Here is a 21,806-nt window from a genome sequence, read left to right on the forward strand (position 1 = left end):
TACAGTTCATGGTTCTCATGCGTTGGCAATGTAAACCTGTTTTCTCATGCTAATAAAACTGTTTTGGATTGAAATTGAATTGAGAGAGAGAGAGAGAGAGAGAGAGAGAGAGAGAGAGAGAGAGAGAGAGAGAGAGAGAGAGAGAGAGAGAGAGAGAGAGAGAGAGAGAGAGAATAATGTGGCCACAGAAACAGTGATGTAGTCTTTGGGAATTTCAAGCAGCCCAGTGAAGATTAACAGAGGAGTGAGAAAAACACTTGCCATGGTGACTAGAGTGTGTTTCAAAGGGAAAATGAAATGATAGACCAGTGTTTCAGCCAAATGGAACGTAAGACTCTTAGTCATAAATCATGCACAAGAAGTGAAAAACTTTCACTTTGTCACACTGTGTGTTATTAAAATAAACTGTGCTTATTTGTTGCTTTACTGACTTATTTCCCTTCCTCTTTTCTACCTGGTTTCCGCCCAGGCTCAGACAATAGGTGCACACACATGGTGCACACTGGAGCTGTGCGTAAAAGCGGACACGACCGCCCCCTCTGGCCCTCCCCTCCCCTCCCGTTCCGTTATCAGCTCATGAGTAATCAAACTGTGGGGAGGGACCTTTGTGTGTAGAGACTTTTCCTGTCCTCCCTGAGGGTCAAAGTCTGCACGAAACCACCAGATAAAGTGGGATTGTAGCGGTTTGAGCGCAACGAGAGGACACCATTGTTCCCACAGCTGACCATGATGGCTCCACAGCCTGGACTGTGCGTTCTGGTCCTCCTGGCGTCCTTCCTGTTCGTGAGTATCCAACGTCATGTTTATTAAAGTCAGTGGAATAGAAGTTATTTAACAGGTGTGGTTGGAGAAACCATCTGTTATACGGGCCAAGACAAACGAGCAAAATAACTGCGTGGTTTCCATCTTTCCTTCTTCGGTGTTAGAAGTGTTTCTCAGGGAGATGTTTGACCTTTTCTACAACCTATTCATGTCCTGGACAGAGGTGGCAAAAATACTAGTCCTCAGTATTCAAGTAAAAGTATAGATACTTGATTAAAACATGACTCTGGTAAAGGTAAAAGTAGAATAGAATAGAAGGCTTTTATTGTCATCATAAACAGTGTACAACGAAATTAAGAGTACAGGTATAAAGAAAAGAAAAAAATAAATAAAAACACATTAAGCTAGTAAAAAAAATATGAATTAAAAGTAATAATAAAATGTACAATAGGAGAGCATTATAGCAGCAATGGGAATACATATACAGTATATATTGCACATTGAAGAGTGACTGAAACAATGTAACAGGGTGTGATTACTGTGTGTTCAGTACCCTGATTGTACTCAGATAAAAAGTGTTAGTGAATCAGAATGTTAAAGTTGCTCTCTTACTTGAGTAATAGTAATAAAGAAAAAAAAATGTACTTAAGTAAAACAAATGTCCCTTCAATAATAACACAGACTTTTTAAACCAGTAAATTCCATCTTTTATTTTTTTAAGAACTTCTAGAAAACTTGTACATGGAAACATTTAAATCCTTTGAACACCTCATTATAAATACGATTTGTAAATAACATTTGTTGAGAAAAAAAAAAAGTGCAAATGCTCAATAAAACCCAGAAATTTAAGTTAACATTTGTAAAAACTTGAACATTTTTGCATCTTTTTACATTGTGACGTCATCACAGATTTAAAAGTAACAAGCTCATTTTTAAAATGTAAGAAGTAGAAAGTACAGATATTTGTTTTAAAAATTAAGTAGTAAAAGTAAAAAAAAAAAAAACAATAAAAACTCAAGTAAAGTACAGATACCAGGAAAAAACTACTTTAGTACAGTAACAAAGTATGTGTACTTTGTTACTTGTCACCTGGTCCTGGATGATGTAGCAAATAAAAAATAAAGGTCAACTCAAAGTGGATCACGTTTCAATAACAGGACTGGATCACAGTGGACTGTATTAGAAATAGTTGTTTATGCCTTTGAAGAGTTTTATGGAAAGGAAAATAATGATATTGTACACTTTGTGTTTGTACTGTTAATACAGAGTAATGCACTTTGCAAAAGTTGATCGTTTTGTTCATATTTCTTGAAGATGCAAATTACCCTATGCCATTATGATATTAACCTGTTTGATTATATTAACATGTAGTAGGGCTGGGCGATATGGTCCAAAACTCATATCTCTATTTTTTCTGAAAATAGTGATATATAATATAAATCTTAATCATTTTATTTCAAATAAAGTCTTTCCAGAAAGACAATTCAGGGTTGAATAAATTCAAATGCACTTTTACTAGCAAACAGCTGCACAATATGTGACACTTTAGTCCTTTTCTCTTCTAAGGGACAGCACGTGTGAGTGAGTTCTGTAGTGTGGCTTGTTTAGGAGAAGGTTTGTGTTAGGATGCACTCAGAAATCCATCTAATTGAGCTTTTCATGCTGTTCTGAGAAGTAAAGAAAGCAGCAACTCATAAAACGAGTATTTTAATACAAAATAAGTTGATATAGGCGATATTGTAATTTTCTGTAACCCCAAAATAGAAAACTTGATATATCTTGGATCTCAATATATGGCCCAGCTCTAACATGTTCTTTATCTTTGCTCTCTGTCCTCTTGAAGCTCGGTGCTGTGCTAGCAGAAGGAAAAGGGCAGTGGTTACAGAGAAACAAAAGGGAATGGATCACAGCTCCTAGAAAACTGCACGAGAACCACGACTACACTGGCCTGGCATTCATTGCAAAAGTATGGCACAGCTAGCGCTGCATGTTTTCACATTTTTGTAGATATGTTGTTTAGGTTCAGACATGTCAGCCTACATCATTCACACACCTGCCTGGTCTTATCCTAGAGCTGATATTATCCTTATTCAAACTCTCATTCCCAAACTTCTTATGCCAGGGTTGTAAACTCAGAATGAGTCGGTTCACACAGGCATTTTGTATTGAGAAGCATATCTTTTTTTTTTTTTTTGTTCAGGTTATTAAACACACAAAATAATTAATTAAATAAATAAATACGTCTCTTTCATATTTTGTTTGGCTAAATAAGTCAAGGCACGCTTGTAATTACTGTCAAAAGTTGTGCCAAAATGATAACTCACAGTCTGAGCATATGCATGCATTTGCAGAGCTTAGCTTGGCTAATATCTAATTAATATACAGTTTTTTTTTCTGGTGTGCCAATCTTCATTATCCAAATGCATTCATTTCCTTTTCATGTATTTGCATTTTAGATTCGGTCGGATAAGGAGAACTTGAGGGAGATAAGATATTCTCTAACAGGACCGGGTGTGGACGAGCCCCCAACTGGTGTTTTTGGTGTGGACTCCAAAACTGGCTTCGTTAAAATCTTTTCGATTCTGGACAGAGAAAAGATCCCACGCTATACTGTAAGAGCTTTTCAGTCAGAGCTTTTCAGTCAGAGTCTTTTTTATTTATTTAAAAAGATAAAAGCTTGTGTTCAATGACTGGTGACATTCAAACTGATTGAATGACTATTCTAATTTCATTGTTTATGCCACTTTTTTATATTTAGTTGAAAGGTGTTGCGACATACTTGGATGGGTCTCGAGCTGAGAAGGATATTTACCTAAACATCACAGTGGTGGATGAGAATGACTGCAAGCCTGTCATTAAAACACAACAAGTGGGATACGTCAATGAATCCAGTGCAGCAGGTAAAATTCAATAGCAACAGTTCATTTTGACAGCAAATTTTGAATTTAGTTTTAGTTTTTGTCTTTTGGTCTTTTGGCTAAAATGCAACTTAGTTTTATTCAACATTTATTCATCAGGACTATTTTAGTTATAGTCTAGTTTTAGTCAACTTAATGACATTCAGATTTCAGTCAATTAAATCTATTAGAGATATAGTTGACCAAAATGTAAAGTAGGGCTGCACAAATATGGCTAAAATAATAATCACGGTTATTTTGATCAATATATAATCACGATTTTAATCACAATTATTTATCACATTAGGAGAAAATCTGTTTTTATTGCACTACTTTTAAATAAACAATATAGTTTGCAGTGTACATTTAAGCTTTAAAATGGAATTATAATAAAAAAAAAATTATAAAAATTTGCCCAAGAATTTGAAATGTACCAGAGGCTTAGGGCTCTATTCTCCAAAAAGCCACGCAGCAGCGCTGTTTTTGGCTGCGTGCTATTCTCCCCCTGTACTCAAGTCAGTCACTACGCGCCTTCATCCCAGCTACGCACTGTGGGTGGAGCAGCCCTGAAATGTGGGTGTTCCCATTCAAATCTGGCTTTGTGCGTATTCTCCAATGTGCGTAAGTCCTTTTCCTCTTACGCCCTTCTAACCCTGGAATAAGTGCAGCACCCCGATAAGGTGAAACATTATATTGCAATAGAAATATGGACTTAGTTACATTTGAAGACACACAGACTCGTACGTCTGTTAATTAAAACTCTGACAGACGCAGACTTCTGTCCACGTTGGTCACAGTGATTCAACTATTTTCATACTATGTCCAACGTAAAGTCACAGTTTGATCCACTACAGAGTGAAACAAGCTGTCATATGCAGATGAGGATGGACCAAAAACTGTTCCCACACATATTTTAATGAGTCTCAGCTCAGGTCGCTTTAAACAATTTATATTTAAAACTGTGTATTATTATAGAAGTTAATAGTTCTGTTTCACTGCAAACATCCCTCTGTATTAAAGCAGGACGCTCTGTGGCCACGTTATTTCCTCACATCTCCATCATCTAACTCTGTAACGCTTTACAGCGATGATGATGATGATGATGATGATGATGATGATGATGATGATGATGATGAGATATTTTAACTGTGACTCAGTCACACTGCAATAATTTGATCAATGATCTGATCAAATCAACCTGTTACATTGTTTATCAATGAAGGCATTTCAAATTAAAAGTGAACTTTATCATTTTCAAGGATTTCAATTACATTTACAAGCGTTGGGAAAACTCCATGTTCTGTGATTTCTAGACAGCCCAAAAAAATGACATCACCGCCTCCTTTCCTTCAGCCCGCCTTCATTCACACATTCGCGCTTTTTGGCTCCTTACGCGCAGTGGGCGTGTCAGCAGCCTGGACTGGAGAGTGGAAGAGAAGTGCGGAACTGCAGGCGCTCAAAAAAGCGCTTAAGTCCAGATGGGAGAATAGCCCCCGAAGTGAATAAATACACTATTAAAGAGTGCAGAGCTTGTATTTTTAAATGTAAATATTGCCAACGATCAGGTTAGTTTAATCGTGCCAACCAAAATCGTGATCCTGATTAAAATGTGATTAAATGTGCAGCCCTAATATAAAGCATTATTATGCATTTTTTTAAAGCTTCAATTACCATTGATCACCCTGATATGGGACGGTATTAATGCATCTCCAGTCTTCCATGGAACCAGGGGCGTTTCTAGACCCCCTGGGGGCCCTAGGCAAGAAGGACTATGGGGCCTCCTGGCCCCAGAATGATGATGAATGAAGTCCAGGACGATGGATCAGTAAATAAATACTTTATTAAATAATTAACATATAAAATAAATAACATAGCTATCTGAACTAAATGCAAACTTTACACACAATATATAAAGTAAATGCCAGAAAAAAAACACAACTGAAATGTGCAAAATTTTAAGTTAAAGATAAGATAAAATTGCAACTAAGCAAAAAAAACAACAAAAAAACAAGGAATTGAAGTGGAAAGTAAGAGTACACTAACCATTTCTCATTGTCATTTTGTAATTTTCTTTGGTGAATCTCTGAGGTGGGTTTTCTAAACTTTGGGGAAGTCCATGTCTGTTATTTGGAGTGATTCTTTTCTCACAATTTGACACCGAGCATTGTCATCGATAGCTTTTGGCCACAGCGCAAGATCATCTGATATTATTTGATTTGCTATTATTTGATTACCTTCTGTTCTGGTGATGTGGTGTCATGGGGGTGGTGAGGAGGTGATGATGGAATGCTGTGCCTCATGAAGCTGCCGTCATGTTCTACTCTTCTTCTTCCAGACCCCCCTCATGATCTGAGGTTGATATTGCTAGAAAGAAAATAGTGTAAGAAGCAGTTGTTTAAGACAAATATTTGTGTGGTCATATTAAATCAGTTACTGTTGCTCCCATGATATATTTTAAACTTTAAAATGTATTTAAAAAAAGTTAAACTAAATAAGTTCCTACTTTCGTGTAGAGAGGTCTGTTGTTGCCGATGCTGCTGATGTTGGTGTTGTTGTCATGGTGATGGTCCAAAAAACTTCAACAAAGCACCTCGAGGAAGAAAAAAGAAAAGAGCAGAATGTATTTGGTTGACTTACATAAAGTGAAGTAAAGAAATGTGCATGCTACACAAACACTAAACATTTGAGATATGTATGGAATAATAATAATGGGGTATTTTTGATGCGCTGTTGTTGCAGCGTCTCAAAGCAGTTACATTATTTTGTCATTGAAATTGACAGCCGTCCCTCGGGGGCCCCTTCAGCTCACGGCCCTAGGCAATTGCCTGTGTTGCCTCCCCTGTTGCAACACCTCTGCATGGAACAAAAGTACTTCTGATTGGATACCTTCCAGTTGTGATTGGATTTCATCCCATGTGAACATTATAGTTTAGTTTTTAGTAGTCGACCAGAATAACGATTTATTTTGGTATAGTTTTCGTTTTTTTGTTTTTTTTTTTTTAATTATATATATAGTCTAGTTAATGTCACTTAAATAAAAAGTAATGAACTAAAACTACGACAAAAACCTTTAGTCATCAGAATTAACAGTGCTATTTTAGTTGGATGGGAGACCACTGAGAATTCCATGTGCCACAGTGGGGTGGCAGTCACGCCAGTAGTATCTGTCATTGTGTCCTTGGGCAAGGCACTTCACCCACATTGCCTCGTATGAATGTAGTGTGTGAGTGAGTGTTGGTGGTGGTCGGAGGGGCCGATGGCGCACTTTGGCAGCCTCGCTTCCGTCAGTCTGCCCCAGGGCAGCTGTGGCTACATTCGTAGTTTACCACCACTAAGTGTGGAGTGAAAAAATAGTGACTCAATTCTGTAAAGCGACTTTGAGTGTCTATGAGAAAGCGCTATATAAAATTGATGCATTGTTATTATTATTATTATTTCTGATAGCTGTCTATAGAGAAGTGAACCTCAGGTTGAACTTGTTTGTCTTCACTTTGATGAACTTTAGGAACTGTTGTGATGAGAGTGATTGCTACTGATGCAGACGAAGAGGGAAGCATCAACTCCCAGATCCACTACAGCATCGTGCAGGAGAGTAATGAAGGCAACATGTTCTTCATCAACAGTCGCACTGGAGACGTCATAGTTCAACGAAACACCTTAGATAGAGAGGTAGGTTGGTCACGTCTTCTTCCTCAGCTGTCGTCATAAATGATCACGTTGACATAAATTAATGCCATGTTTTGATTTTACTTTTAGACAAAAGATACATATAAGTTGATGATCAAAGCGTCTGACTTGAATGGGCAACCAGGAGGAAACTCGGGTACTGGAGAGATTGAGATCAACCTTAAGGATATAAATGACAACGTTCCAACTCTGGAAAAAGAATCGGTAGATGTTCTGCTTTGAAACCTTTTTTGAAAGTAATTATTTTATTGTAGCGTGTTTTGTTTTAATGAGCATTTTCTCTGCAGTATGAGGGAAGTGTGGAGGAGAACACAGTGGGCGTTGAAGTTTTGAGGATTAAAGCCGTTGATATGGATTTAATTCACACTGAAAATTGGCAGGCAGTCTTTAAAATCATTTCAGGAAATGAGGGCGGATATTTCACCATCACTACCGATGCTGTGACCAACGAGGGCATTATCATGATTAATAAGGCAAGAAAAAAAAACCCAATGTTTTGATCAAATTGGATTCAAAAATAATGTCTGACCGTTTTTCTTGCTATATTCTGTCTTCCGCAGGCTTTGGACTATGAGGAGCTTAAGACTCTCAATTTGGAAGTAGCTGTTTCAAACACAGCAGAGTACAACTTTGGCAGTAGCTCCACAACAGGAGTCATACCAGGAAAATCTTACCCAGTCAAAATTAACGTGGTCAACCAGAAGGAAGGCCCTCGTTTCCAACCGGCCGTAAAAGTTGTGACTGTCTCTGAGGATCAGACGTCTGTCTCCATTAACAAAGTCATTACAAACTATGCAGCTACTGACAGCGACACGCTTCAGACCGCCACTAACGTATGGTACAGTCACTCACAACGACTTTAAAGCTGAGATGGATTTACACATTGTTTTTTAGAATGTATGCACACCCTGAAGGTATTGTCAGTTCTTCGACATGCCTGCTTATCTTCACCAGTGCTGTGTGTAGAAGAAACCAATAATCAGCAACTAATCCTTCTTTTCAAGGATTTGTCAAAAGGCTTTAGAAATGAGCAAAACCTTTAACGTAAAAAGGTATTTTGTAAACTGATGACTCTACTGGAGGAATGTTATAGATCTGTATGTTTTAAAAAGGGATTGCATAGAATCCTTAAATAAGCTCTACTTTTTCACTTTACTTTGCATATAAAAAGTATTCCGAGTGCTTTTTGTTCTAAGCGTAGATTAGACCAGTGGTTCTCAAACTTTTTTGACTGAAGTACCCTCTTTCTCTTATTTTTGAATCCATGTATCCCCATTGTCTGACTACAACATTTTGCTTAGAAAACTATTTTAAAACAACTATAGAGCATAACGGTGGAATGAACTAGTTTATTTTGTAAATAAGTGGGGGGAAAAAACAGTATTTAGTGCAGTGGTTCACATCGTTATTTGGATCGTGACCCCATTCTGATATCAGTCATTTTTGGCGACCCCAAAAATATTTTTTTTCTAGAATTAGTTTCTGATCATGTTTGAACTATTTTTTTACTGCATTTTAGTTGAACTAGATTTATATTTCAAGTAAAAGTATAAAAATACAGTTGTTTAGAATTTGTTTTCATTTAAAAAAAAGAATAATATTTAAAAAATGTTAAAAATCTATTTTAATGTTTAAAAATTTCAGGTGACCCCGTTTAAACTCCAGGCGACCCAACATAGTTTTTATTATTTCACGCTGGGATGGGACCAAAACTGACACTTTGTTTGTTACACGTACCCCCATTTGAGAAACACTGGATTAGACAATGCACTCATTTTGTTTCTCATTTATTTGTTTCTTGAAGGTATGCAAAAGGCCATGATGTTGACAACTGGTTGATCATCGATAAAGAAACTGCAGATATAAAGCTGAACAAATTGCCCGATCGAGAGTCCGTGCACCTAATCAATGGGACATACTATGCTGAAATTATATGCTTTACTAAAGGTGAGTATATACTACAGTCCCAGCAGATATTGTTTATCCACTAGGAACCACTGCACATCTAATTGCATTTGTTTGGTTTTCAGATGTTCCCTCCAAATCTGCCACAGGGACAATAGCCATTCAAGTGGAGGACTTTAACGATCACTGTCCCACTTTGACCTCCAAAACCCAGACCATGTGTCTCGAAGATAATGCGCTTTTTGCCACAGCTGTAGATCAAGATGAGTTCCCCAACTCTTCACCGTTTGAGTTCTCAGTAATTGAGGAGAGCAGCAGCAAAGGAAAATGGACCGTGGAGCATGTTAATGGTGGGACATCTGTTAATATTTCTGTTCTTTTGTTGGGAATGTGCCAAGTTAATCATTGTTTCTTTAGTGAATTCACTACTTTAAAGTGACGCTTACACAAAATCCATTTCAATTTATAACAGTTTTCCAGTGCCCTTTTCTATATTATAAATAAAGGTCTTTTTATTTCTATAAGCTTTATCCCATATTACAACTGCAAAATACACACTATCCTCTATATTAAAAATCCTTACAGCAACCACTGCAATTCTGCGAGACCAAGCAAACCTGTGGCCAGGTACCTACAAAGTGGCATTGCAAATCAAAGACCAGCAAGGAAAGTCATGCGCTGACCTCCAAATAATAGATGTGACCGTGTGCACTTGCCATAAAGACACAAAAGCCTGTGTGTCGCGCAGTACGTCGACTGTAGGTCTGGGAGCTGCTGGTGTCCTGCTTCTGTTGTTGGGGCTGCTGCTCCTGCTGTGTGAGTAGAGACATTTGAACTTTTAACATTATTTATCAAATACAAATCTATGAAATTTGTTGTCATGTCTGGCATGAACCTTATTTTGAATTTAACAGTTTTGTTGTCTTTTTTCAAAGTAAAAAAAAAAACCTTTTACTGATGGATTAGGTCTTTGTTTGTGTCTGACAGGATGGTTGATGATGTGTCATTGTGTGTTTTCCAGTGGTGCCCTGTCTGCTGATGTTCTGCCTCTGTGGAGGAACAGCAGCCATCGGAGATTTTAAGGCTTTACCATTTGAAACCAAACAGCAGCTGATTTCTTATCACACTGAGGGGCAGGGGGAGGACAAGGTACTGTTTTCAACTTTCCTTTAGATTCAGTTTGAAAATGACACAATTAAGTTGAGTATTTCTGTCTGGACTTCCTTATTTTACAGGACATTCCTCTGTTACACATCCCTGTTGATGTTGATGGAGGCATAATGAATGCCACAAACATTAACACTTTTGGAGGAAAGGGGTTCGGAGGGGGGATTGTTGATGTAGGAGCAGGTGTGGGAACAGCTTTTGGTGGGGGTATGAACACGTCCACCCTAACTGCTGAGAACATGCAGTTGTATAGCCACTACAAGAGGCAAGAGGAGATGGGCATGATGGACGGACAAGAATTTGGATTCTCTCACTATGGAGGGGGAGCTTTTGATGGGATGGCTTTATCGGATCATTTCCTGGAGGAATACTATGCAAGTGTGAGTATCATCACACAAAGAAAATGATCATATTTTGTTAATGAACTAGCAATTTTTTTAGATCACAATGCAGTTGAATTATTTTAACAGACAGGGTGTTAAATTCCATATTCTGGTTGCAGAAATCAAGCCACGCTGCACAGCAATCTCAAGAAAAAGATGCTTTCTTTGTCTACGACTTTGAAGGTCGAGGGTCCCTGGCGGGTTCTGTCGGCTGCTGTAGTCTCCTTGAAAATGATGGTGATCTTAACTTTCTCAATGACCTTGGGCCTAAATTCAAAACCTTGGCAGAGATTTGTCAAGGCTCCACTTTGGTAACAGAGACAGTAGATGCTGGAGTGTCCATCCCACCAATCAGACCAGCTTCTCCACTCAGGCCTTCCACCTCCACCCACACACACCTCCACACTCACAGTGAAACTATCAAAGACAGGGATAGAGTTGCTGTAAATGCAACCAGCATGTCTAATGTGGCATCTGGATCGTCCACTATCATCACTGAGAAAGCTCAGGGTTCTGCTGCTGTTTCCACTGTGCATTTACAAGATAACATAGTGATTCCCAGTCAGACAATGCTCATTCAGCAGCCTGCAATGTACTACACTGCAACACCCATGTATGTAGTCGAGTCGAAACCCCAGGTCATGCTTGTGGCAGGTGCTACGCAGCAGGCAGTGGGCCAAGTGAGCCAATATGGGCTGGGTTCTGGGTTTGTTCCAGTTGGTACCTTACAAGGCACTCAAGGGATGGTTCTTGTTGATAGACAGGTTGGAGTGGGTGGAGCAGTTGGGCAGGGTGTTCAAGGCGTTTCACAAGGAGCTATCTCTAAGTCCAGCCACAGCTATGTGGTGGAGAATGCATCATCAGGAAGGCTGCAGGGTGCACACGTAGCACAGGGCTTCATACAAACAGGACATGGCTCTGCTGGGCCAGGCTTAGAGGTCAGAAGTCATGGCGTGCATGGGGAATCTCAAGGTCTTTCTCTGGGTACCCACTCTTCTACAGAGTCAAATGAGAACTTCACTTTATCAACCACACCCAAGACAAAAGGAAGCCAGAGGGTTGTTGTGCAACGTAAAAAGGTCTCTGTGACTGAACGAAATGTGGAATCAAGTTCAAGAGCTTAAAGACTTGTTTTGCTTGTTTACTAATGTCACTCCAGTTGGGACTTCTAATGCTTTCCCAGCTCTGCAATTACCTAGATTACACAAACAGAAGTTGAGGTGTACAAACAGATTTTTAAATTGTGGTGAAACTGGTCGAGAGTGAGTAGCGCTCACTTATCGGTTGCTCACAGTTTCAAGCAATTTGGTTTGACTCACTGAAGGGAGTGGGACCAACTTAACATTAAAATACAGCTTTAGTGTTTAAAATGTGATTGTAGTAAGAGAAAAAAAACTTCACCTTCCAGGGAGGTGACAAACAAGCCAACAAGTTGCATTGCATAAGATGTCCTACACTAAGCCAAGCACACACTGTCACTGCATGCCTTAAAAAGGCATATATATGTATGTAGTATTATGTGGATCAGCATTGTGTGTGTGTGTGTGTGTGTGTGTGTGTGTGTGTGTGTGTGTGTGTGTGTGTGTGTGTGTGTGTGTGTGTGTGTGTGTGTGTGTGTGTGTGTGTGTGTGCACTGCTTACCGAAAAAGAAAAGGAAACAAGGCTGTACAATGGGATTCTTTATGCAATGTTTAGCTGAGGACCATTGGTTTTTGCTATTCATGTCGATGACAATTTGTCATGTATCACCTACTTACCTTTATTGCAGACTGGGAGTGATTTATCATTGAAGAAGCAGCAGTGGTCACCAGAATAAAGCATCTTACCATAAAGCAAGAGTCGTTAAGAAATAGTTGGAGGAACAAAACTTATAATTTAGTTGTTTGGGGGTCAAATTGAAAGATAGAAATCAATTGCCTGCTTTAGTGGTTGGTACAAACCACTGCTCTAAGTCTTAACCAGACCTCTGCACTTATAATAACAGATTGTCACTGTTGTCAGGGTAACCCTGCCTTATGAGATGAGAATATATTGCTTGAGTTTTTTTTGTACAGAAATCTTTGTAATTTTATGATTCTTCAGCATCTTTGTGAAACACCCAGTTATTGTGAGCAGAGCTGTTACCCTCATATTGAGTCCGTATTCATGCAGGTTTTAAACACAACATTCAGTTGAGTGTTGAGATATTTTAGAGTTGTGTTAAAGTTAAATGTTAAACATTGGTCTGCTGAAAGTATTATTATAATAAGTCCCAGTTCTTGTTTGGGAGTTATGCAGAATGTGTATAAAACCTGTATTAATACTGCAGATTACTCCCCTTTGAGATCAAGCTAAGGAAGCAGATAGAATATTTTATATAAACACTGAACCAAAAGCTCAAAATACAGCTCTTAGTTGTGATGTTGCTTTCTTCTTTTATTCTTGTGATGCAAAATGTGTGTCCATATACAATTTTAATTCAAAAATTGCCAAAGCTATACAAAGATGCCGTGGTCATATTTTTTTTTTTTTTTTTTTTTTAAAAGATGACTTTGATTTATGTGTGAAAAGGCATCTTGTGTTATTGTGCATTAATGAAGAGCTCAGAAAATAATGTTTTGGTGTTTGATGCTGTGTGCAAATGAGGATCAACTGGTGCCTAATGTCATGACTGCACATACTGTTGATTTTTTTTCTTTTTTTTTACCTTCTGTTGTAATAAAATCAAATAAAACATTGTCAGTGTGCGTTTTTGATTTCACATAATATGTATGAAAATATTCCAGAACAAGTGGCTGTAATATTGTCTGTTATAAAATCTATCCGTTAACTGACTACTAAATTGCACTTTTTTCTACAATGCATTTGCTCTTATGTAATTCCCAATTTAGAACTTTAATACATTCAACACAGATAAGTTCAGTCTATTCTGAATGGAAATGTGTGGAGATAGGTGGTACTTCTTAATTTCCAAGAAGAATTATTCAGTGAATTTTTGACACATTTCCATACTTTTTGATTAATACGTTGCACGTGTAGCTTTGACATGTGGTGCTTGAATATTTTGGAAATAGTGGTTTTAATGCACAAATACAAATTCTTCAGACATAACTGAAAACAAAACTATACTATTGTATAGTTAGTAACAAACAACCTGATTGACATAAACATAAGGTTCATTGGTAACACTAACTGTATAAGGGAGTGGCCCTGTTCCAAGATGGCCGCCGCATATGCATGTCAGCTCTAATCATCAGCAGCACTGAAGGCGGAGTCTACATTTGTAGTTTCTATGGTTACGGTGCCGATATTTGCAAATTCAGTTGTCTGAAGGTGACCAGCAAATAAAATTCATATTCCCTGTAGAATAAACCTACCGTGAAAGTTTCCTACGGAAGACAATGGGCAACTGCGCACCTGGCGAACTGCGCATGCGCGTCCGTCATTTTGAAAAAAGGTAATAATCTTTCCTTTAATTTTTAGTTTTAGGGTTCTGCTTTGGGTTAGGGTTAGAATTAGGGTTTATCATAGTAGGAAAAATTAAGGCAGCAAAATATTGTACGTATACGTGTACAATTTTACTATGTTATTAGTGCGCGTGCGCCTGTAGGAGGTTTTCAAGCGTAGGATTAGTTTTCAGTTTGAATACCCCGGCTCTGAGTTCCTTCACCATGCGGGGATCTGGAAGAAGAGAGCGAACTTTGGCTTTTATATCCGGCTTTATCTCCTTCGCCCCTCCTCTTGCGTCGAGCCCCCCACCCATGTAACCTGTATCAGTGATCAATGTGTCTGGGACGGATGTGTCGCAGAGTTAGTTACATGACTTGCTTTATGTGAAGCTACGTGTAGTGTGTAAACAATGTCCCTAAATATCCCTCAAATGATGATGAAATGGTCACTGTACTTATTATTCACTTCATGAATCAAATAGAATGGTTAATTTCCTGGCCCTGGTCTCTGTGCAGATTGTGCATGTTCTCCTGAAGCATGGAAGCATATACATTGATTATCTCACAATGGGTACATTTATCACATTTCTTGCTTTTATTATTCCAAGCTAAGCCTATATGTTATGGCCCTCGCCGTATTATTTAGTGTTGGGTTTGTGCTCTTGTTGTTTCTTTGCTGCTTGGGTTGTGTTTCTGTGACAGAGTGGAACGTCTTCATCAATGGAACAGCTTTGGTGACGCTTCCCAGGATTGTCTGCCAGCAGGAGGAGTGGTGGGCAGCCCGGATTGGCTGAGGAGGGTGTCACCACATTCAAAAATCCAGTGCTACAGTCAGTCCAGCATTCACCAACCTTGACAGCAGCAGCATCAATTTTGTCCGTATGAAATCTCTGTCTTCGAATTATTATTATTCTTTATTTCCCTTCTTATATAGTCTGAGTTCCTGCGTTTTGTGCAGTTTTCCGTTTCTTAGTATATTCTTGTTTATTGTATTATTATTGGAACTCATTGTCGGTGGTTTATGGAGACCAAGTTTTATTTAGATTGCGCTTTTATGTTGCGTCCTGGAGCTCCTAGACTGGGGCGTAACACTATGTAACATAGAATAGTTAGTGGACAGAGGGAGCTGAGCTGAAAGGCGAAGATATCGATTTACCAGTCAAACTATGTTCCTACCCTCACCTAAGGTTCTTTGGATCATGACCGAAAGTACAAGATTGCGGGTATATCGGCCAAAATGAGTTTCCTCCGCAGAATTGCTGGGCTCTCCTTTACAGCTTGGAGTAGAGCTGCTGCTCCTCCACATTGAGAAGAGTCAGAATAGGTGGCTAATCAGGTGTTCAGAGCACATCCCACCAGAAGCGGACCCAGAGGAAGACCCAGGACACACTGGAGAGATGTCTCTCGGCTGGCTTGGGAATGCCCGTGATCCACCCGGGAAGAGCAGGATGAAGTGGCCAGGGAGAGGGGATTCTGGGCCTCGCTGCTAAGGATGCTGCACCCTTGACCTGACTATGGAAGCGTGGTCGGGGTGTGTCGTAGGGTTTCAGGGAAGACCTAATCTCAGAAAGAGCAGGAGACTGGTGTATTGGTCATATTAAAGTCCATTTGGTGGAGTTTACTGTTCTAGACAATGTGATTGCACATTTCATGTTTTTTGATGAATAGTCACAATTTTATTTATCTTTTTCTTTTTTAAATAATGATTTATATATTTTTTTTAATTTTGTTGGGATGGGGTTCCTGAAAATCTTTCAATCTTTAAAGGGGGTGCAACGGAAAAAGTTTGAGAACCATTGATCTCGATTAAACAGAAATAAGCGGTATCTAATTTTTTTATTCTGTCATTTAGCATAATATGTACTGTATGTGGGCCTGTTATCTGATGTCAGGTTCTCTTTGTGCCAGGATCTCCAGTAATCATGAAGGATGAGCGAAAGATTGAACAATTGCCTTGACATTTTTTTGCTATTGTTTTAGTGTCGACCTCAGAAAATGTCTCATTTAAGACACTGGAGAATTTACCATTTGTACATAGAAAGTCTACTGTATATCTTCTTCAATTTAGATGTTTGAAGCTTTTCTAAGCATTTAGTTACTGTGATGATAGCCTACATGGAAAAGATGGTCGAGGTCAAGGAGAACAGCTGGAGAACATGGGGTTTCAGCTGCTGGAAAGGCTGACAAAATCCATTAATAGTGAAAATCCACACCATGTTAACCGCTCTGTGACATATCAAGCATCTGATCACTAACAGGTAAAAACTTCTTGCAGGAGGAGGGTTTAGTGGAAAAGTATAGTGAGAAAAAGCAAAAAGAAAGAAAACAGAAATCCATAAAAACCAGGAATAGAGATTTTACTTGGTCTCTGAGCCACTGAACCCGTATCAGCTGTTGGAGTATGCTTCGAATTTTTCCCCTACAGTATTTTCTTTCAAAATTTAAAAAAAATACAATATTTTTATTTTTGCTTGATTTGCATTATGAGGTCATTTTAAATAATAATAATGGTGCTCCTTAACATGGTGTTCCTGCATGTGAGTCTTTTTTGGTTGGTCCAGCATCACACATTGGACTCATTCTTTAATACTGCTTTCAAATGTCATGGATACATTAAACTTGGAAGCTTTTGGAGTGTTTCTGAGTTTCTTTCATGATGTTAGAATAGCCTCTCTGTTTTCATGTGAAAGGCCTCCCACCCTCAGATTTGTTGCTTGAATATGCTCCAAATGTTCTCAATGGGGTTGAGGTCAGGGGTGGATGGGGCCACAAGCATGAGCCTCTCTCCTTTTATGCCTAAAGCAGCCAATAATACAGAGGTATTCTTCAAAGTATGAGATAGTGTGTTGTCAGGCATGAAAGCACAGAACCCTTCTGCAGGTCGTTTGTTACACCTCCAGGGATCCTAAAAGGCAATATCATCTGACCAGCAGCAAAAAGGGGAGTTTTGGTTTGTAAGCGGGTACACCCCCTTCAAAGGCAGAAACACCCCTTCTTCTTATTCGCTTCTGAATTGTAACTTAATGTCCTGTCTTGATCGGTATTTCATCCGACCAGCAGTAAAAAGGGTTAGGGTTAGGCAGTGTTGTGCTAGTTACTGAAAAAATGTAACTTTTGAGTTACTTAGAATTAAAGGATGTATTTTTTATTTTGGGTCATTTGTGTCCATACAGCTTCATATCAGTGCTTTAATAATATAACAATCCACTGTTGATCAACTGCTATAAAACAACCATATATGATGCACATATAAAGCACAAAACAGCTGCTCCAAAATTAAAACAGTCATTTTTCAGCCTTAGCACAGTAATGTAAAGTAAGCTGTGCATATTCCAGGTGCACATTCTGCTGTTGAAAATGCTTATAAAAATAAATGTGGAAAAACTAATTCACAACATTTTTCTCAGCTACACAATGCTAAACATATCAGGCTAACAAGCTGCTGTTAGCAGTGACTCAGCAGCAGCGACAGACTGCATATTTACAACAACATACCGTGCAATAGTTTGGCTGGTCTGTCCCTGGATAACAGTCACAGTCCGTTAAAATCTAGCCGCAGCGTTAGGTTAGCTTCACTGATGCATCTTTTGGAGACAAAAATAATACACGTATTTCCCCTCTGAGAAGCTGGTCCTGCTCTTGCCATGATTGGCGCACGTGACGTTAACAGAAACACGCTGACAATGCTTCTTCTTCTACTGTTTTACCGTGTTTGGCACAACATCTCGCGAAAATATGTAGCGCCACTGTAAACAGGAAGTACACTGCAGCTGGCAAAGAAACGGACAAACGCACCATATTGTAACGGTAACGGCGTTATTTCTTTAGAAAAATATTGCGTTACAGTACTAGTTACTGTCAAAAGTGATGGGCGGTAACACGTTACCGCCCAACACTGGGGTTAGGGTTCCTTCTACTTCGACTTTGACAAAAGTCAAGTAGCGGAAATGACGTTTTTTCAAACCCTTTCTGATTGGTTGGTGAAAAGGTACCACAACCACCACTAAGGCGGTTTTGTAGCCCATCCGAAAAGCCCCACAGCTAGCCCGACCCTACTCCTAAAAGGGCCAATCAACTGTGTCCCAACTTGTCAGAAAATCATGGCCATCCACCAACGCTGCACTACTTAATTTATCTGAACATTCAGAAGAAGACATTCATCAGTAAACAAGACTTTTTAAAATGTAACTTTCATGTATTTCTGGGCTGTTTCTGCCTGTGAACACTCGTGAGGTTAGAGGTGGCCAAACAGTAGGTTTATACACAACAGCAAACCTCTGTAGGATCCTAAACCAAGAGGTTTTTCGGGACCTCAGAGGTATCAGCAGCTTTATACACCTGCTTGTTGCTTTGTACTGGAATTTGTTGAAGTTGTTGCTGGACTTGTCTGGCAAGAACCTTCATGATAATGCATTTATCTGCACAAACCTCTTTGTGCTCTTTGTCAGCCACACATCTTATCAGTACAATGATCATCAGGTAAGACAAAGGACCTTTTTTATTCAAATATTGCTTGAAACCTGTTGCCTGCATAATAATGTAGTTCCTTTAATTGGGCTCACCAGGAAAATTCTGAATTGCAAGTTTCAGTTTTCAAAGACCCCTAAGGCAAGGCAAGGCAAGGCAAATTTATTTGTATAGCGCATTTCATACTCAAGGCAACTCAATGTGCTTTACATGATAAAACATTCAATTGTTTAAAATCAATAAGAACATTTAAAATCATCAGTAAAATCAATTAAAATCTTTAGTAAAATCATCATTACATCAACAACATGACAAAAAATCTCTCTCTCAATCATATGCATAAGAGAAAAAAAGTGCCTGGGGGGGTACAGGGGTACACGATGGCACTACAAGGGGTACTTGAGAGAGTGAGAGCGAGAGAGGATAATTAACAAATTAAATCATTACAAATATGGGGTGTTATGTTTATTTTTAGTTTAAAACAATAACCATACTAAATATTACCAGCAACTCACAAAACAACAACAAAAAACATGCAAAATAAGAGAAAAAATACTGAATAATAAAAAGAAAAGACAAACAACAAGAACAACAAAAACAAAATGACATCAAAAACACACACACTAAGAGAGAGAAATACTTAGTTACTATTACCTGCAACACAAAAAATGACAAGAAAGATACTAGATGAGAGAAAAATACACAAGATCACAAGAAAATATACAAAACTAACACATACAAAACAACATAAGAAACAACCAAAAGACACATAAAGCAACAAAACAACAAAAAAACGACAACAAAAACACTCAAAATAAGAGAAAAATATACTAAATAACAAAATACACAACATGGCACCAAAAACACACGCATTAAGAGAGAAATACTTGGTTACTATTACCAGCAACACACAAAACACACTAAAGGAAAGAAAAATACACAAGATCACGACAAAATACACAAAAATAACACATACACATAACAACATAAGAAACAAGCAAATTACACTAAAAACACACAAAATGACACAGGAAACACACACGATGATAAAAATGATCTTGATTAGATTAGATTAGATTAGATTAGATTAGATTAGATTAGATTAGATTAGATTAGAACATGAACTGAAAATACAAGGGTCAGTGTTTGTTCCACATCAGGTGGTAGATGACCAGAAATGATAGAAACTATAGAAATAAATCTATTCAGGAGGCGCCAAATACTGTTTCATTCACTTATTTACAAAATGAGATTCTTTAAAATGTGTGTTTTCACTCATTCATTCCATCATTATGATCTATAGTTCTTTTTTCACAGAATTCTGAGTAAAATGTGGTAGTTGGACAAAGGGGGTACTTGCCTTTTGAAGTTAGAAAAAGGAAGTACTTGAGCCAAAAAAGTTTGTGAACTACTGCTTTAAATCATTACAGCTACATTTTTTGTCTACACTTCAGTTTTTCCTTCACTCAGACTAAAGCCAACATATATAGTAGTATATAATATTGCTGTTGTGCCATTAATATCACATAAAAATAATAGTGACAGGTTTATTTCATGGTTTGAGGATGACTTTAACTGGTCCGACACACACTCAAGGTCACACTTTGGATCTGATTATCTCTAAAGGTGTTGATATCTCTGCTGTTGATGTAAGAGACTTAGCTCTATCTGATAAATTCTGTGTCTTTTTTGACCTAGAGACTGTAACATCTGTTCCCCCTACTTCTGCGTGTTTAAAGAAAAGGTACATAAATGACAACACATGTGCACAGTTTATGGAAGCCATAGCAATGACACCAACATTGAGTGCCGAGACAGTTGATAATCTTTTGGATGAGTTTAATACAAAAGTCTGTAATGTCATAGATGTGGTGGCTCAAATCAAAACTAAGAAAAAAACAAACACAGAAAACACCTTGGAGGAGGACTGAGATAATGCAGAAATTGAAATCTGACTGTAGAAGAGCTGAGCGTAAATGGAGATCAACAAAAATCCAAATTAATCTAGAACTGTACAAAATAAGTCTGCGAAAATTCAATGATGGCTTGTTCAAAGCAAGGCAGCAAAACTTTTTTTAAATTATTGCCAAAAATTTCAACAACTCTCGCACGTTGTTTTCTGTAATTGAAAAGCTCACAACCCCCCAGATCAGATAGCCCCTGAATTACTGTCAGCTGGAAAATGCAATGAATTTGCTGTATATTTCAATGAAAAAATACAATCAATAAGGTCAAACATCAGAACAAACCAGCAAAATAATAAAAAGCTTGAACAGCTTTAACCACTGAGGGATGAGTCAACTACAATGTTAGAGTTTATTACAGTGAACCCAAAAACAATAGAGGAAACTGTTCAGCAGCTGAATCCATCAACGTGTTGCCTTGACACAATACCCTCAAACTTCTTTAAAACTGTTGTAAAGTCAATTGTTACTGATTTGTGTCAGATAATTAACTGCTCATTCCAATCAGGCACCGTACCAAAATCCCTGAAAGTAGCTGCTGTGAAACCTCTGTTAAAGAAGAGAACACTGGATGCCTCTATACTGGCTAACTATAGACCAATCAGCAACCTTCCATTCATGGCCAAGATCATTGAGAAGGTGGTCTTCAACCAACTGAGTCAACTCTTAACATTCAACATTCTCATCACAGCACTGAAACTCCTCTGATCAATGACATAAGGTTGAACACTGATTCCAGAAAAGTATCTGTTCTCATTCTATTGGATCCAACTGCTGCATTTGACACTGTAGATCATACAATTTTGTTGCACAGATTGCAAACATGGGTTGGACTAAATGGAAAAGTAATGCAATGGTTTAAGTCATACTTGGAGGAGCGAAGTTATTTTGTAAGCATTGGAAACTTTGAATCTAACAGATTACCAATGTCCTGTGGGGTTCCTCAGGGCTCTGTTCTTGGACCCCTTCTGTTTAGCCTATATATGCTTCCTTTAGGACAAATTTTACAGAACCGTAAGGTTGATTATCTGAGCTACGCAGATGACACACAACTATATCTATCACTGAACCCAGATGACTATGGTCCCATTGAGGTGTTGTGTGACTGCTTAGAAAAAGTAAACTGCTGCATCAGTGAAAACTTCC

At 38.3% G+C, this 21,806-nt stretch overlaps 1 protein-coding gene across 1 annotated transcript; it reads left to right on the top strand.

Annotated features, from left to right (window-relative positions):
- Positions 1 to 495: 495 nt before the first annotated feature.
- On the top strand, positions 496 to 13,522 carry dsg2l (desmoglein 2 like). The gene is made up of 14 exons (XM_028472067.1): positions 496 to 783; positions 2,606 to 2,728; positions 3,219 to 3,374; positions 3,521 to 3,662; positions 7,165 to 7,328; positions 7,416 to 7,550; positions 7,634 to 7,819; positions 7,907 to 8,184; positions 9,151 to 9,293; positions 9,377 to 9,601; positions 9,837 to 10,067; positions 10,273 to 10,400; positions 10,487 to 10,798; positions 10,921 to 13,522. Exons 1-14 carry the CDS (start codon positions 727 to 729, stop codon positions 11,923 to 11,925), a joined length of 3,285 nt encoding a protein of 1,094 aa, XP_028327868.1. The 5' UTR covers positions 496 to 726; the 3' UTR covers positions 11,926 to 13,522.
- The last annotated feature ends 8,284 nt before the right edge of the window (positions 13,523 to 21,806 follow it).

This window comes from Gouania willdenowi, chromosome 17 (genome assembly GCF_900634775.1).
Source record: "Gouania willdenowi chromosome 17, fGouWil2.1, whole genome shotgun sequence".
NCBI lineage: Eukaryota > Metazoa > Chordata > Actinopteri > Blenniiformes > Gobiesocidae > Gouania > Gouania willdenowi.

Excerpts from the sequence above, each read along its gene's own strand:
- dsg2l (XM_028472067.1), top strand. The coding sequence starts at position 727 with ATGATGGCTCCACAGCCTGGACTGTGCGTTCTGGTCCTCCTGGCGTCC. Across the intron at positions 3,663-7,164 it reads CAATGAATCCAGTGCAGCAG|GAACTGTTGTGATGAGAGTG; the intron begins GTAAAATTCAAT and ends GATGAACTTTAG. Across the intron at positions 7,329-7,415 it reads GAAACACCTTAGATAGAGAG|ACAAAAGATACATATAAGTT; the intron begins GTAGGTTGGTCA and ends TTTTACTTTTAG.